Below are 18,852 nucleotides of genomic sequence, written 5' to 3' on the forward strand. Positions count from 1 at the left end.
ACACAAACTCTTCCATACATGCAGAGAGAAAGCACATACCTTGAAATAGAACAAAAATGCCAGCGATTTGTTCTCATCTTTCCCACTGCCCTTAGCAAGCCCAAAGAGCCTGCCTGGCATTTTCAGTACACTAAGTTCCTGCTGCATTAAATGGTATCTCAGACATAGCTAAATTTATATGTTTAATAATATTACTGTAGTTTGCCCCTTGATTAAAATGTCAGTATTTGATTTTGTAATCCTGACACTACAAACCCGAGCGCTTCAGCTCCTCTAACTATCTTAAAGATCCCAACATGAGCTAACTTTGTAAACAAGAAATGCTTTTAAAAAAGACATAATTTTGCTGGGAAATAGTTTTTTGATGACCTAGTGCATAATTTTAAATATGCTTTCTTCACTACCTAATAAGCATAACATTGTGCAAACTGCTACAAAATGAATTAATTTAAAGCGGGGTGTATGCTCTTACCATTAATTACTAAGAATCAAGAACTCAATACCAAAAACTATAAAACATACTAGTTCAAAGCCAACATACTTTTAAAAGCCAACTCTATAATCAGAATGAAAGTCTATGACAGCAGATGATCAGCTTCAACCAGCAAAAAGCATCACATTGGTTTATCATGGATCAACATTAAAATACTTGCAAACCATGTCCTGAAGGGTTTCCCTGGAACTCTATAGCAAAGGAAGAATACCCAGTCTCTCAAGGCTGTACATAATCCTGTACCAGCAAAATAAATATCTGAAGTTCAGTAGTGCAAACTTCACCTTAAACTTCACCTATGCCCCTGCTGCTTAGTCCTGCCTACTGTTCATTCATACAAACAACATGTAGAAGGGGAAGAAAGGAACCACAAGTTAAATATTCTATATCTACACTGTACATGGCACAAAAGTCATCCTAATATAAATCCTTTGAATAATCCACGTCAAAAACCCCCAACACCCACGCCCTTCTTCCATTGCTATCAATTTCAAAGAAAATTAGAAGCTTCTTTTTCAGAACTGAATCTGTCAGTGATGAACAGGATTGCAATCTGACAAAAGAGCAGAATTTGTGTATGGATGTATTCAAGGTAGGCCAACTAGGGCAAAAGAATAAAAACAAAGAACTTATAAAAGAAAGCTGCTTTTACAATACTAATTTTCCCAAGCAGACTGCCTTAATATGGGAAAGGGATATCCTGTCTTATATCCTTAGTATTATCAGGATCTCTGACAGACATGCCTTAATGCTAATACTGTTTCTCCTATTTCAATATATAGTATTTCTTCTTAACAACGACTCTGAGGAGTGATGGTAATCTGCTCTCCTTGCTCTCCAGGAGAAGAACTGCCTGAACACCTTCCTCCAGCCCTCATTAGACAGGATCTTTCCAGACAGGTGTTCCTTCCCCTTCTATGCTAATACACCAAGCTGTTCACAGGATATTAAATGTGAACTGCAGTTCCTTCAGCCCATGCCAAATTATTTCCTGGCATCAGATACAGTGTGGCTCTTGCCTACTTACCTGTATAAGGATTCTTGCTCAGTAAAACAAAGCAAGAGATAAAAACAGATACAGCAGATAGGCAATTGCCAGGATTTCCTGACTCACAGAATTTTACTAATTTGAAGGAGAATCTTGCTGAATCTTTACTTCTCTTATTTAGGCCAATACGGAACAACCCATTTATGCTGAAGCGAATATTGGTGCCTTCCATAAAGCACCATCATTGGAAAATGAACTCCCATGTGCTACCTCAGTCACTACCATGAACATATTTTGGTCTGTATCTGCAATAAGTAGAAAGAATCTCCTATTCAGACACTTTTTTTCAATTGAGATCATTCCCATGCAAACCTTTCAATACTTAAAGGGGGCTTACAATAAAGATGGGGACAAACTTTTTAGAGCCTGTTGCAATAGGTCAAGGTGGTTCTAAACTAAAGAAGACAGATTTCAACTACAAAGAAGGAAGAAATTTTTTACAGTGAGGGTGGTGAGGCACTGGCACAGGTTGCCCAGAGAGGTGGTGGATGCCCCATCCCTGGAAACATTCAAGGCCAGGTTGGATGGGGCTCTGAACAGCCTGATCTGGTTGAAGATGCCCCTCCTCATTGCAGGGGGTTGGACTGAAGGAATTTTAAAGACCCCTTTAGACTCAAATCATTCTGTGATTCATCTGTCACTTTATTAAGACTTGCCCAGACCTGAGGGTGACTGAAATACAGACAATATTATTACTAAAGGTAATGTATCTACTGTTTCTGTAAGCAGAATGTTAATGAGCATGTACAGCTAATGCTATGTGCAGTTCTATCACCATTTAGTACGTATTTGATGGAAGATGAGCCTACGACAAAGGATTCCTTTCAATATACATGGCAGGAATCAATTTATTTTTCCATCAGTGGGTATGCCAAAATTGATGAACAAAATACATACACAAACAGAAAAAAGAAGTAACATTTTCCTTTTCTTTTTCATCAATTAGATGCAATCAATACGGAATTGGAGAAAGATTTAAAAAAAATCTACGCCATTCATCCCAGCTTATTAATGCAAAATTGCAGCTGAAAACAGTTTTCAACTTTTAAGAGGCCAAAATCTTACCTTTTTAACTGTCACACCATCCTTTGGAGTTTGCTTGGTTGACAGATTGTACCCAATCATCTGTTTAGCAAGCTGTTCAACAGTCTTAGGGCTACAAACAAAGGAAAATGTTAGTTTACTGAAAGATATTAAAATAAACAGTCCATAGCTATTGTAAATAGCCTAAATATTATACAAGGAGCAATTTATTTATGTTTCTTCAATTTAAAGTACTTACTCTTTAGTTAGATGAACTCCTCCTTTCAATCCACTATTGAAAATACCTTTCCCTCTCCCTCCAGCCAGAATCTGTGCCTTCAGAACAATTTCCTTTGCCTCTGGAAAAGAAAAGCACATTGCAGTTCTGTGGTTTATCAATTACTGAGCTTGTTAGTATGAGATTAAAAAGCATTTCCAGGTTGGACTCTTAAAACAACAAGAAGTTGTTCATTACTAGTGAGAAATGAAACAAGAGTAAATACATCACTTCTATAAAACAACCTTGTTAAAAAAGAATTGCTCAAGGAAGTTAAGGGATGAATATACACAGCTTATTAGATGGATAAATATGTCATTGTAGAGATCAGAACCATGCTGTTAATGCTACATAGCCTGCACAACAAACCACACAACCAGCACAGCTCCATGGCTGACACACTAGCATGGTTTTTAAACATAAATCAGATCATATTTTGTCTTGAACACACAACAAAACAGTGCTCATCAAGGGAAATAAATTTGATTCTTTGCTCTGAATGCATGGAAGGAAATGTATGGGTGTGGTTCTTAAAGCAGAAATCCCTATTTCCAAAGGGCAGGTGAGAGCAGAACAAGGGCAGAAGCTGTGAAAACATTTCATCTGTGAGGCATCACTTGGATCTTTGGCAATTTGAGTATAATAGTTTCTTAGTAACAGGAAAGTGCAGCAAGACAGTGACAAAAGCAATTGCACCATGTCCTACATTCCAAACAAAAGCAATCCCGACATCCTTACGGAGCCAAACACGGGAGAAATGACAAAAAGGAAACCAACCAAACCAAACCATCACTCATGATCTCTGCAGCTCTGGATCACAGCGACTTCTTGAGCCATGAACGCCTCTCAGGTGCCTTTCAGATGTTTATTATCACCAACTACTGTCACTTTGCACATTTATCATAATAGTGCTGGGTGCTCTGCAAAGTCTGACATCCTAATATTAACAGATCATTAGGTGTGCCTAGAAAAGGCTCATTGTTACCCTCTCCTGCAGTCTGTGGAAATCTCTTGATTTCAGTGGTGTTTGGATTACATCACACCTCAAACCATAATATTTTATCTAAGTATCAAGAAAACATAAGAATTTGTTGTTAAATTGACAAATTTACTGTTTAATTGGCACAGAGGATACAGATACTTTCATTCAAACACACACAGACTTTCTAGGCTGTAAAAACATTTTACAGATTATTAAATACAAGTTTAGAGGTGCAGCAATTTTTGGTGCAGTCAAGCTCTGACACAGCATCATTTCAAATGCTTGTATAATAAATTTCAGCAGCTACAAAAAGAAACTGAACCTTAGAACAGAATAAATAATATGAAACAAATATTCTATTTAAGACAGGTATTGTACTTTAACACAGCAGTAATAGTAGTAGTAGTAGTAGTAGTTACTATTACTATTATTACTGTTAATTCTTTTTAAAATAGATACTGTACTAAGAGATGCTTAATTTCCAAGCTTCTTGAGGGTAAAATCTCTCCATATGTTTATCCATTCAGTAACATTTGACATATATCACTCTGAACCTTAAAAGCATTCTCCTTGAAAATATTTAATGCATTCCAATATATTCATGTTCTGGGCTCCCTATTACTCATGCCACTGCAGGGCAGATAACAAGGAAATTTAAATGCAACAAAAAGTTTTATATCAAATGTTTCCTAAGCACACAAATTAAGATGAATTAAAACTATAAATCACTTTTCAACCTGCAGAAGCAAACTCTAAAAATCAAAGTAGCTGCTGTGATAAAGAATCTAATATGGTATTGTTAATAGATGCTGTAAGCACTTAATTAAATCAATTTTAGCTTCCAACCATCCCAACAATGTGAGCATTGATTATCAGTGATGAGTGGTATCAGTTCTGGGAGTGATCATCACCCTCATCCCCAACCACCACATTGGTTCCATGAGCACCAATTATCTCCACTAGGCTTCAACAAATGAAGTTAGAGAAAGGAATTAATGTGTACATTTTTATAATCCACTAGAGGACCATCAAGGCAATACAGTAACTTCAGAAGAACAACTCTCAAACCCATAAACAAACAGACACGAAAGTGAGCACAGCCACGTAAAGATTAGACCTGAAGAACTAATCAGTGCAGCAGCTCAGCAGAGCACAGTAGAAGGTTCTTCATGCCCTGCAGGAAACCAACAGGAAGCAATTTAATTCCATAATTATTTGCCCAAACTCTGTAAAATGAAATAAACCATCCAGATCTCATTTTACAGTAACTAGGCTTGATCATTCAGTACTTACCAAGTTGATTCACTACTTAATGTCACCATCTTATTTAAAGAGTTGATTTCTAGAAATGCTCACACAAAGTTTTTATGTTCGTTCCTGCCTGAATTCCCAAATTAGGTTATGAAAGATCATGCCAAAACAAAAATGTGGGATTAGCTAGAATATCTGAAGTAATTCACCTTCACTTGTACGTTTAAGGAAAAAAAAAAAATAAAAAAGGTACCCAAAGTCAGTATTAAATCCATTAAAACCAGAAAGGTGTAACTAATTTCTATTAAAACCATTCTAAACTGTTCTAGTAACACTGGAAAAATGTTTAAGCAGGACTGTGCAGTTACACATAAAGGATTTGAGGAGAACCTGTCACAAGCAACATGTCTTTACATCACCATAAAGTACAGTACCACATTTCAAACAGCATTAAGGCTTCAACCAACTTCTGTGTATGGCCATTGACTGACCAGCCTTGTGTAAATTAAAACACAAACACAAAAACCCCAAAGAAAACCAAACAACACACCAGCCTGCTTCTTAAGTGTGCATATGTGGATTTTTAGTCACAGATTTATAATTTTCTTTACCGTGACAAAAAAGACAAAAACACAACAGCTTTTAAGTGTCACTAATTTAGCAACAAATAGCTGCAAACTGCTCCATGCAGATTAATGACGCATTGCTGGTAGCAGCATGTGTTCTTAACTAATTATAACCTGAATACATTAATATCTCAGACTGAGCAGCTCTCACATTTGCCTTTTTTACACTAACCTATAGAGAAAGAGAGAGGTGCAGGTGTGGTGTTAAGGACATGGTTAAGTGTTGGACCTGGCAGTATTAGGTTAAATGGCTGGACTTGGTGATCTTAGAGGTCTTTTCGAAGCAAAGTGATTCCATGATTTCTAAAGAATCCTTTAAAAATGGAACCAAAATACAGCTGGTCCCTAAGTCAGATGCCAATAAATAAGCAAGACCTTTACTCCTCCAAAGAATAGTCAGAATTCAAAATTTCAGAACTGTGGCTGACTCTACATTTCTAAAAAACTTTAACCACACAGGAAAAAATATTTTCTATAATAAATTCAGATGTTTCAGCAGGGCAGAATAGAACACTGAGGGACAAACAGCCTCTGCATTGCATCCAGCAAGACCTCTCCTTCCCTCAGTCAGCGCTGTGAATACAAACAGCAGTGATACTTCTGGCAATTGGAATAAGCTCAGTGCTATAATGAAAGCCTATTTAAAATCAATAAAATCAGTCCTGCTTTTGGGAGCTATGATTACTCTGGTCCACTGGTACTGCTTGCAGCAAAAATGAACAGCTTGTTCTCAGCCCACTGCTGTGTATATTTAACTACTGAATTCTTGATCGTGAAACAATATACTGAGAAGCAGAGTTCTGCTGGTTATATGCTATGCTAATTTATTACCTGTGAACAACTTTCCATTATTATTGATACGACTGTGTGGTTGCAAATTAGGCATGTTAACAATTACATTAAAATGTGCTGTAGCTTATCAAAAATAAACTGCTGTAAAGAACACACGATGTAGGGCTGCACAGGAACAGGTCTCACACACTCCCTGTTTATGAACAAAAGGCTTTCTACCAGAGAGAACTCAGGACTACTTTGACAAGACCTCCCACACCACAGAATTAGAGCTTGGGACAAAGGGAGGAGGTCTCACATGAATTCCCAATCAAACTTCTGTCTCACCATGTGACTTTCAGTGGTCTGGCTTCTCTGTCTGCAGGGGCTCTATGTAAATTAATTACTGCCTGCACCTTCTTAAAAATGCAGAACCCGTTTCACTACTACATTAGTGTATTTTTACCCCAGTGCAAGACAACTGAGCACAGAAGGGTTCACTGCAAACCCCTGACTCCAGTGTAAGTACTGCAGCAGAAGCAAAGTGTCCCTGGAACATGCCCTGATCTCTCTCGGAATGAGCTTAGCACACATTGCAAAGTAGATGAGAGCAACCCACTGTCACGGGAGCTACACAATGAAAGCAAATTGAAGACATGCCAAATCAAGGTTTTACAGAAGCCCTGTCTCCTTTCTGACCCAAACACTGAGTATATAAACACACAAGAGCTGTGTCCACAAAGGCAGCTGGGTGCCAGGATGCACAGAAGGACCCCAGCCCACAGTGGCCAGGCAGAGGGTCACTGGTTTCAAGAACTTTGATGGCCACCCTTCTTTAGGTAAAATAATTAGGTTGTGCTTGATGAGCAGAACTCTTGGAGCGCTTCCTCCTCCCTGAATCCCAAAAGAGCCAGATGACGTACAGGAATCTCCAACCAGCTCCAAACTCTCCAGCCCACAAAGTGGCAGAGGGCAACCTAAACATGTATTTACCTGGTAAAACTGCTCCGAGGGAAACAAATCACTTCTTTCTTTGGACGTGCAACTTCAAGCTTTGCTTTGGCCAGTCAGGCTTTATTCCACATCTCTTTCATGGTTGTCTAGAATATTACTCCATGAAGGACGGGCTGGGACTCTCACTGGATGACCAATTCCATCCCCCAAGCATTTATGCTGAGCACTGATCTCCTAAAACCGGAAGTAAATTCAGTGCTTCCATAAGCAAGGGGTTTTCCCCCACCCTGCTTCATAGTTTTGCTTTCATAACAGTTGAGGAAAACAAGGCAGACATTACAGACATTTTCTGACAGGAATTATGCCTTATTTTGGATAGCACAAGAATTATAAGGATACCAACAAACCCCAGAACACCTACATGCCATTCCTATTTGTGTCCTCACCAGTGTTGATGCAAACCCACAAATGCTCAAGTGTCCTGTAAGGGTTCTAAATTATCTCCCAAACTGCATCTCTGCAGCTCAGAGCCTTCCTTCCAGAACCATGGGTTCCCCTTACAAGCCTTAAAAGGGTCCAGTTTGGATTGGTTTTGGGTTTTATTACTTACATCTAGCTGACCCAACAGTAGGAAAACCTACTTTTTGGGGTCTCATCTGTCCTGTTTTATTACTGCTGCTTCTTTCTTGTTTTAATGCTACCCCTACCACCTGAGTTTCCAACTCCCCTTTGGGCAGGACTGGCTATAATTAATTTTCCAAATTTCAGCCACTCTCTTACACTGCTCAGGCAAGATCCTGTCAGGAGTTTATTACATTTTAGCACCACTCCTGGCCAGAGACATTCTGCAGACTTAGTCCAGCAAGGAAAGAAGGGAGAAGAATAAAAGCAATAAGGAAGACCATAACAAGAATAATACAATAATACAAAAACTATAGTAAAGCTTATTTTCCAAGCTGAACACTGAATCTTAAAAGTTGCTAAATAACTTTCACATTTTGGGTCTCTTTACAACAACTTGGTCTAAAATCTGAGACACCTTTTCCCAAGTATTGCTACCACTTCCACTGCTCCCCATCTTCTGAGAACTGCAGGGATGCAGTTCCCACGCTCTGCCAAGCGAGCAGATTGAGATGAAAAAGAAGCTGTGCACAAGGTACCTCCCACATCTACAAAACTATTGTTGTGCTTAAAGGCCTTTTGAATGAAGATAAACAACTGATTTCCCCCCCTTTAATTTTAATTTAAACTCTCTTCCTCTGTTATTTTCATCCTTCATAACACCAAAAAGAATTATGTTCTTACAAGCCTACTTTCTACAACCTTTGGGTTGCAGACTAGTTTAGAATGAAAGTTAAATAAATCATCCTTTTTATAACTCCATACTTTTGAATATATTGTATATTTATTGCTAGATTATAAGCCTCATTAAAATCTATAATGATAAATTAGTCAGTCTCTTGATTCTGTCACTAGTATTATTAATTGCTTTCATAGCCATTACTACACACTTCACCGGTGATAAAAATTTTAAGGCTAGATAAAATCAGCTAAGCTAAAGCTCACTCTCAATATTGCAGTCTTAAACCTTCTCAGAGTAAAAGTAATCAAGTATTCACACATCCTACATATAAGTTAAACCTGATAAATTACTTATACAGCAAATGGAGCCTCACTAGATCCAGCAGCACCACTATAATGCATGGAAATATATGCACATTAAGGCAGGGATCCAAAAGAAACAGTTCTCATATTGAAACTGTTCATTGTATGTGCTTGTTTGAAACTCCATGGGATATCTTACTTCTGACTTTTTCAGCTTTTAACAGCTTCTTTTTTCAACCTAACTTCTCATTATTTTTTACATAAATTTCCTCTGTAATAGACAAAGGGCTTAGAAAAATTACTATTTTCACATTTGCTTACAAACTTGAGAGTAGATGGGGTTTAAAAATTAATCAAGAAAGGAACAAATTTGTCCTTTTGTGGAAGAGCACTGAAGTTCACTGACAAGAGAGAAAAAGCTCTTTCTGCCAGGTCTAAAGCAACATCCATTCGATGGGCAAAACAGAGAAAGGCAATTTCTGTAACCTGCAGAGTCATCCTGGTGTCCTACAGCACATAAATAGCAAATACTGAACAAAAATGGAAAAATCCATTCAAAGGGATCCAGGGCACTTCCATCATTATACCCAACAGGTCCATTTTTGCTACTTTTAGACTTCAAAATATTCTTTATATTATGCCCAAGCCAATATTATTTTTCTCCTCTTCTGATGATTTCACTTTAAGAGGCTGCAAAAGCAAGCAAAGAAAACTTTTCCTTCTGTATTAGTCACAATCCCTATGACCTGACAATACCACCATGGAAGCTTCTCAGGATACTCTATTAAGCAATAAGAAACCTGGGGATGCAAATTCATATGCTTTAGTAGACCTGCTTTCCTTATAAAATACATGAATAAATCACAAGACTTGATTTCTAAAACTGTCGTTCAAAAATTTGTCAGTTTTAACAGATTCTTATCAAGACATTTCTCTCTATCTCTCCCATTTCCCTAAACTACAAAAAAAAAAAAAAAGTGAAATGAATACACTGACAGTTTTCTTTGCATCTTTACCTTTTAAAGCTTACAAGGATTTCAAGTTTTCCTTGCCAAAATAACATGCAAACCCTTTTTTCCCCCCCAGTAAAATATATTTTAAAGCTAGCAGACTCAGGCAGATCAACTGTGTCCTAAATTCTTGACTGCATACCATAACACGATTTGTTTTAATACAATTCAGGGAACAGGCTTTATGCAATCTGTAGTGTTGAAGTCAAGCAGCCATTAGGAACAAACACTGTTCTCGCCCCTTGCTGCAACAATACACACACCTGCTTTCCTGGAACGTGTTCAAAATTTCATTCTTTCTGATTATATGTAAGGCACAAGAGACACAAAGCCTTCTCTGACTGATTCTAATTCTTTTATCCATTATTGAACTGCAGAGATGATTTTGAAAAACCTGTATGTAGTGTCAAATACATAAAAACCGAGGCACATATATTAGTTTTTTTCATACTTCACTTTTAATCATCAAGCAGTTGTTGTAGTTGGAGATATTCTCAAAACTGGAGCATGAAATAAAAAACCTAAGCAAGAAACCAGGGAGTTCACATGGTAAAAAAGCAAGTTAATATGAATCGTAAAATCACAGCTGGTTTGGCTTGGAATGGACCTTAAAACTCATCCCGTTCCAACTCCCCTGCCATGGGCAGGGACAGCTTCCACTCTCCCAGATTGCTCCAAGCCCTGTCCAACCTGGCCTTGGACACTTCCAGGGATGGGGCAGCCACAGCTTCTCCTGGCAACTTGTTCCAGCGCATCACCTCCCTGACGGCAAAGAATCTTTTTGCTCATATAATGTGGATACAATACTGCTGCTAGCAAGAATTTTCTTACTTCTTTCTAAGCCCGTGGGATACTTTTCTCTGTCACGAAGAGATTAGCAGAAGTTCTACAAACTATGAACACCTGTGACCTTGTAGAAGTATGTTTATGGTACAGTAGAAAAATATTTTGACAATGGATGTTTAGGATTTTAGCCAATCAACCCAGGGGGTGGCTGATCCTTTGTCCAATTAGACTATGAAGAAAAAAGTCTATAAAAGAGTTTGTAAAATAATTAAATAAATCAATCTTGCTGCACAACTCCTGCCTGCTGGATGTTCTCTCCTCCCTACAGCTGTGGGATACAGTAATAATATAAAACCTAAACTTACTCTCTTTCATATATGAAAATATGCAGAGAGTAAAGACAACTGTAATGTTACCACCACCCCTTAAGAAGTGTTAACAAATCCATACTGTAATATGTGACAGCTGAACCCTGTTCAAGTAGAGACTTGATAATTAACCCTTTGCCAGGCACAGTCTTTCCATACAGGCCTGCTATGCCCAGCAGGATCCTTAAAAATAAGCATTAAAATGGAAGCCAAAGCTTAAAGAAAAGTGGAGGACATCACACAGTGGAGGCTGGGCATCCAACAGCCTTCGAAAGCTCGAGGAACAGGCCACAGGCTCAAAGGGAGATATCTCAATGTGCATCAACTTTAGATCCAGTTTCTGCAAGGCTGCCAATGCTAGGCCAGGACCAAATTCCTTCAAAGGGTTTCATCCTCTCTTGCTGCCTTGTAAAAGCGGAGACAAAGTGATGTGACAGGTAGCTATGTGCATGCACTGCCCCACTTCAAGGGACCTCACTTCTTTACTCACCACCAGTGGTCATTTCTCCTCTTTACAATAATTTACAGTGACACAATACAGATGCTTTCATCAAACAGGTAGTTATCTGCTTAATTCTAAGCACACGCTAATGCCAGCTTGGCATAAATATTTCCCTCAGTGGGGCTTTGACACCTTTCATGAAGAATTTCTTAATGAAGCTCCAAACCGAAATCTCTTCTACAGTTTGCATTTTTTACCCAAAGCAATGAAAATACTGAACAGCTCTTAGCTGAAAATTTACATTTTTAGCAAAATTAACATTTCTCTCCCAGAGACAGTTCCTGTTATACAATTCTACTCTAGCTCTTAGCCTTGTGTCCCTTAGTTTTTGTTTCATTGTGTAGGGCTGCAATAGATACCACACATTTTGATGTTCAGACCATAAATAAATCAATCCACATCCAAACTAGAAACATGCAAAAGAATAGCAAATCTGGCAGTATTTTGATCTGAACCAAGCCCAGTAGGATTGAAATGTCCTCCAGTAGCCTGATTCATTATCCAGCTTATTCAGCGGAATTAAGTACAAAGTTTTCAATGTATTGCTGAAATAATTTATGGATTCTCTGAAGAGAATCATGCTAGACTGGTCATTATCTGGGAAACATCTGGATGGGAAAATGATCACACTGAAGAATTTATGTCTGCCTCAGTAGTGCTAAAGACAGAAAGTTGAAAAGTATTACTTTGGAGCTGTTATTCTACATATGCCCTTGATTCTTTGCCCTGATTTTGAAGCAAGACACTGATTTGCCACCTCCTGCCAAAACTAACCCAAAACACCTGACTTTCCCCTCCTCACAACCAATGACCACCACCAACCCCTTCCCAACCTTCTTCACAAGTTACAGACAGAAATCACATACTTAAAAGAGGACTTTTTAAGACCCCAGTATTAGGCACTGAGATGTAGCCTCATTTATGGAAGTACTTTCTATCTGAAGAAGAAAAACAGACTCCACAATGAAAATAAACACTATCTCAATTTAAAGAAAGAATCTTTTTCCAGCACAGCTTTGAACAGACACCTGACATCAGGTGTAAAAGCCAGATGGAGAAGGAAAGTCCAGTAACTGAGATGCTGGGGTGAGGGATTGCACAGGCTACACGATGTTCAAGTTCTTTTGCAGATAAAAGTGGGACTAAAATGATGAACAGGTATAGCTCTGGCCATCTAGAGTAGCAATGAATTTTACCCAGAGTGAAAAGAAAATCCAAGAACCAGGAACAGAGTTGATTCTAATGTTTCCTTCTTGTCAAGTGGAGGTTAACTACTCTGGGCAAAAGCTCATTCATTTCCAGAGCTCCAGATCTAGAAAACAGAGGTATCCAGAAACAGACAGAGAAAACTCACCACACAAAGGTTTAAAAAATGCAGGAGGCAATGGAATACAAATATGAATGGAGAAATATCTATTTAAAAGATAGAAACACTGCAACTGGAATAACCACCATATTTACTCCTGGAGATATTTTCCTGCACAGTTTGCATAAAAACCTTCTAAGGATTCCTTTTGTTAAGATTTCATGGTATCTAGCTTTTAATTGCATAAAAAATTCCTACTGCATTAAGCAGTATTAAAATATTTTAAACTAAAATCCTCTGGCAACTGGTAAATATTAACTACTGTAGACAGATGAAGTTTCAGTTGTGGTAAGCACCTGTGTTTATAACTTAATGTCAGATAACACCAGTAATCACTGAGCCCAAGTAGTAAGGGAGAGAATGCACCATCATCCTCCCCTTGTTTTTGTTTATTCATCACATATGTGAAATAGAAGCAATTGCCAAAATAATCTAATACTGGGAAAAGGTTAAGAGGAGACCTATTACAAGAATCTTTAATATCTAATTCAATATTTCAGACTCAATTACTCCATAAAAAGGCCATCTCCCTGATCAATGATACACCGGTTAATTTAGATTCAATACCCAAAAATTTTGTTTAGAACATAGTTTCAAATCTGTATTACCTGAACAATGTTGTTTTTACAGCTTTATAAAATTACCCAACCTATCCAATTCCTTCTCACACATACAGTCAAGACATTCAACATAAACCCATCCAGAACACATTCCAACAGCGTATCCCTGCCAATATTAATTAGCCATCTAAGAAAAAACCCTTATTTTGGTTATTTTTTCTACATTTCTTTTTTGTTCTGTGATATTTTTCTTAGTATCACATCATCTGCAGACACTTTTCAAAAATGCTGAAGAGAGGCAATTTAGGGAATGCTCCAGATAAGGGGGAGAAAAAAACCCCATCCTGCTGTGCTTTTCATAGCTTGGTAATTTTTATAGTCTTTCATCTTGTGATGTATTCTTTTTTCACACCATTGTATTAAGAGTCTTCAATTTTGAATGTTTGGTGGAAGTAAGATAATGAAAACTTTACAGATTCAGCTCTGAAAACTCACTGCTTATTAGGACAGGTTAAGAGAGAAAAAAAAATTAGGTTTAAAGTGTTCCCATTAGTTATTGAATGTAAGCCACAAAAAAAAAAAAAAAAAGCCACAGAACTTTGAACAACTTAGTTGGGTTGACCAAACAAGCTTCTACTTGAAAGATGAAAATAAAAAATGGGACAAGAGATTTTTATCCTGAGATGAGCCTTTAATTCATAAACCACCTAGAAGAAAATATTAATTACTGAGAACACATGGTAAAGCAAGTGCCAAAATACATGAATACATGTTGTATCCTTGATTTTCACCAGTAGCTTTTCAGCTGAGCCATTCATGACCACGCCCTGTACCAACACATGCAGCTTCTTGGCTCAGCCTCTCTCTGCCACTTTGTTTTCTCAGTGGTTTTATAAGGAGTTGCTTTTTATTATATGCAGCTATAACATGATCTGTATGAGGACACTGGACAAGCTGTTAGCTCCATTAACTTAATAATAGATTTCTGAGTGTGATTTCCTATTAATTTCATTTTCCTCATTCCATGAGAAGCCAAAATTACAGACAGCCATATGGTGCTTCATAAACAACAATTAAAAGTTATTTTCTGATTTTTAGGCACTAAAAAAAGCCCATAAAAATGCATATGGTTGGAATGATATAAAGGAAATTATGCTTTGGAATGTCTGCATATGTCTAAGATGCTCCAAACACTTCCTCAGCCTTTTTCCCATTCACACATTTTTGGTCCATGCCAGCCACTGGAGGTTACAATTAATCACAGTGCATGCCTCAAAGATCACAATTAAGATTTTTCTTCTAGAAGTGGAGCTTCACAACAACAGCTTGTATGAATTGTGTAGCACAACCTGTGTTGTGACTCTGATACTCTTCACCTTTACCCACTCCATGGATTTGCTAACAGGATGATTCCTGCCCAGCCAGAAGGATCTGGCAGAGCTCTGCCAGAGAAATGACATCCATGGGTCAAAATTGGACTGGGAGCCTGTCAGCTCATTACAGGCCCTGCCATTTTACAGGGACTAAGAATTCCCAGTACCTAACACAGCAGCTGAAAAACCATCCTACTCCAAATCATTGCAAGCTGCTGCTCTAAATGACCCCACAACAGCCACCTTCTTCTTCCCTGCCCTTTATTACATCTTGTGTATGTGCTGATTGGAGAGCAATTTGGTCTGAGAGTCCCATCTGAGTACCCGAAGTTACATAAAATCTTGACGTCTCTTACTGTAAAATGGAAATAAAAAACTACCTGCACCATCAGAGTGGTTATTTTCATAAAACATCTGTAAGGGGAGAAACTCCTTAGAAGCACCTGGGAGAACTGCTTTTACTGCTGTCCTCTACTGGAAGTCCAGCTAATGGGCAGAGTCTCTGACACACACACACACACACACACACATTATATATATATATATATATACACACAAAGTATATTGGTTTATACACACACACACATAGAGATCAGTTGGTGCAATCCACTTCAGGGGTGGGTCAATTCAGGCAGTCCACTGCTTCCATTTACTTTCCTTGGTATTTCATGCTGGCATTCCCTTTAGATTTTCCAGAACCTGCAGCTCAGTCTACACAATTCAAGCCAAGCTAGAACATAATACACAATAGTGGAAAATATTTGAAAACAACCTGGTGCAGAGCAGGTCTCCACAGATGCTTCCTCAGCAGAAAAGAGCCACAGCCCTTTGGCAGGATAAAGCACCTCAGAGATAATCACATTCACCTGTCCATTCTGCCTTTCAGAATTTCTTTGAAAAGTTTTGAACTAAAATGCCACTTTTTGCTAGAGAAAACAGATATAGTCTGAAAGAAGATTACAATTTCCTAAATAACCCTGGTTAAGTGCACATTTTCCCCAATTAATAGGATAGATTTAAGTATTTCCTGAAGATCTCTTCTTAAGAGGCCTGCAACTAATTAGCTGATTAAGGCTACACAGAGAAACAACTGTGTTTCATATTTTGAGTTGTAGCTATCCAACAAAACCATGGGAAAGTTTCCATCTTACAAGGTAATTTTAAGACTTTAATTTATGAACCAATTCACCCTGGATATACATCTTTACACCATTGTCTTAAGAGTCGTGATGTAATGAGTTATCTGTCTGGGAACACAGGGAAGAGAATTCAAATTCTCTGTTGTTGGCTTACAGGGCAAAGACAGAATCAGTAACATTCTTTTTGGTTGCTAACACAGTCCCAAGTAAAAAAGAGCAAGAAAACCCCAGGGGTTGAATTTTAACAATTCCACAGTAAAAATAAAAAATGGTTCTATCTTAGAAAACCCAAATGTTAATCAATAGGAGGTTAAAGGTTACTCTCTCAGCATTAGGGACATTATAAAATTTATTGATGTTTTAACTCCCAGCAAATACTGAAAATCAGCATTTTACCTTTACAGAACGCTGCTAGTAAAGTTGTCCATCTTGGTATAGAGTCACTTATCCCAGAATGACAAGGATATTGCAGTAATTATCAACCACACTCCCAGTTTTCCTGTTTTTTCCCCTAAGACAGATTACCACATGTCCTAAACAAACCTACACGAATCTAAACCATTCCTTATTTTCTTCTTGTGCACTTTTTTTAACACTATCTATTTTTTTCTTCTTTGTATGTACAAATTCCTTTGTTTCACAAGGAAAGACTTTTTCAAATTCATCACAAAAGTAGCTGTTGTGATATTAAGAGATTTTTCTTCAAAGTAAATTGCATGCAAAGCCTCTGGACTAGAGTTTTAAAGCCAAGTAATCTGGATACACAAGAAATGAAATCTGATAATGCACATAATAATTTTCTTTTACTTTATTACCATTGATCTGAAACCAAACATCTACAATCACGTCTTTTCTTTCAATTGACTAACACTGAAGTGCTTTTCTGACATTACCTCGGCTCATTTCTGCAGAACTAAGTCTGCCTTTGTTGAAGGAATTTTGAAGCAGCAGCAACTAAATTGAGGGTAGGTCCTACTCACTTGCAGCCTGTAGAAAGGTTGAAATATCAACAATTTTTTGAGTTTTCAGCATAGGAAACATTAGGAGACAAAGAGATTTAAACAAAACCCCAGCATGTTACAGAACAATAGCCTGAGCAAAATTAAATGCTCCACCCTCCAAGGCAGCCTGTGTGGAACCCACAGGGCCAAGCCAGAAGACAAAACAAGGCACAAAGGTCCCCACCCTCAGGGCAAAGCTCTGTCACTGCACTTGTAACCCGGGAAAACTGCAGGGGGACAAGGGACCTGGCAGCATGAGAGGAGTATCAGGGATGAACAAGAACATTTGTGTGAAATCAAATAATTTCCCCTAGGAGTGCGTTGTTTCATAGCTCTGTCCAGAGCAGCTCTGGAGAGAAGCTCCAGCCAGCAGTGTGGGAGAGGTGTTGATAGAGAGAACAAGACATCTGAGCCTCTGACCTTGGCCACCTCAGCCAGTCACATGTGCTCCATGCAGTAAGCTTTCCATAAAGCTTTCAGCTGCCCCAGACTAAGGAAAGAAGAAGCAGGACAACAAATAAAAGTGAAAATGAAGAGTGCATTGCTTTCAGCAGAGAGCTACAGCCAGCCTCTGCTCTCCTGTCTAAGTGAAGTGAGAAAGTGGCACAATGACACTTCCATGGCACTGCAAACTGAGCAGGTGGAGTTGCCAGTTTTCTGTTGACATCTCCCAGGAACTCTCCTGTTACACAAACAATTACTGAATAGACAAAGAAAGAAAAATCTTGCAAATGAGCACAGTTACAAAATCAGGCACATTTCACTACTATCATCATAATTTTCCTACATGGCTTCTTACCACTCACCTAATTCAGAGCACTTTGTCATCACAAACTAAGATTTAACTGCACAATAAACAACCTGCAAGCAGTTTGAAATGCCTCAAAATCTACACAGATCAAACATACAGACATATTTTTATTGATTATATAATACTGACATCAGCCTTACAAAGCTATTATGCAGGCACACAAATTTAAGACCTTAAATCACTGGATTTGCTTTCAAAACTTTCCTTGGACACACCTGATGAGAAGGAGGAGGTCTTGGAGCTAATCAGTGCTTGAGGAAAAAAAATCACAGGCTTTATAAGTAACTGGTCATCTGTGCCAATCATCTGGAGGCACTTTCTAAAGGTTCTGTTTTTCAAATGCTACAGTGCAGAGTGCCCTTCCCTGCAAACACTCCCAAAAGTCCCAGAGCTGCCAGCTACAGTTGCTGCTTTTGAAACTTGGGACCATCTGTATTTGAAATGAGCATTCTGTACATAGTTATTTGCATCCCTACCACGCCAAGACATGCCAAACACAGAGGCCCAAATGCAAATGCATTCTGCCTGCATGGGTAAAGACCCAACACACTGATACACAACATACAGACAAAAACACTTTCCTGCAAAATGTGCCTTGAGTCAGATGCAGCCTGTTTATTTTATAGTTATAATACCTGTTGCTGCCTGTTCCGAGCTTCCCTTCCCCCTCCCCAAGACAAGCCAGGACTTGCCTCTGCCATGTGTTCTGAACCCCTTTGCTCCAAGTGAGGACAAAACCCAATGTAACTCAAACTCTTCAGCAGTGTCTGACTGGCCGCTCACCCCGGGTCCACCCCCAGTCCTCCCCTTTCCCCTTCTCCCAATAAAAGAAAGGACCTGAGAGAGGGTCTTTGGCATCTGTTGGCATCTGTCTCTGTTTGAAAGCTTCTAATTGCAGGAATTAGG

At 38.5% G+C, this 18,852-nt stretch overlaps 1 protein-coding gene across 6 annotated transcripts in view; it reads right to left on the minus strand.

Annotated features, from left to right (window-relative positions):
* The window catches only part of SUCLG2 (succinate-CoA ligase GDP-forming subunit beta), a 114,053-nt gene that overhangs the window by 60,430 nt on the left and 34,771 nt on the right, over positions 1-18,852 (minus strand). For 4 of the 6 annotated variants that reach the window (XM_069027433.1, XM_069027437.1, XM_069027434.1 and 1 more), the window contains exons 3-4: positions 2,824-2,923; positions 2,607-2,697 (exon numbers count right to left, since the gene is read on the minus strand). In XM_069027433.1, coding sequence (XP_068883534.1) covers positions 2,607-2,697; positions 2,824-2,923 — 191 coding nt within the window. Of the gene's footprint in view, positions 1-2,606; positions 2,698-2,823; positions 2,924-15,767; positions 15,864-17,027; positions 17,053-18,852 lie in introns of those variants that run through there. The other 2 variants (XM_069027438.1, XM_069027439.1) reach the window with 2 other exon arrangements.

This window comes from Aphelocoma coerulescens, chromosome 12 (assembly GCF_041296385.1).
Source record: "Aphelocoma coerulescens isolate FSJ_1873_10779 chromosome 12, UR_Acoe_1.0, whole genome shotgun sequence".
Lineage (NCBI taxonomy): Eukaryota > Metazoa > Chordata > Aves > Passeriformes > Corvidae > Aphelocoma > Aphelocoma coerulescens.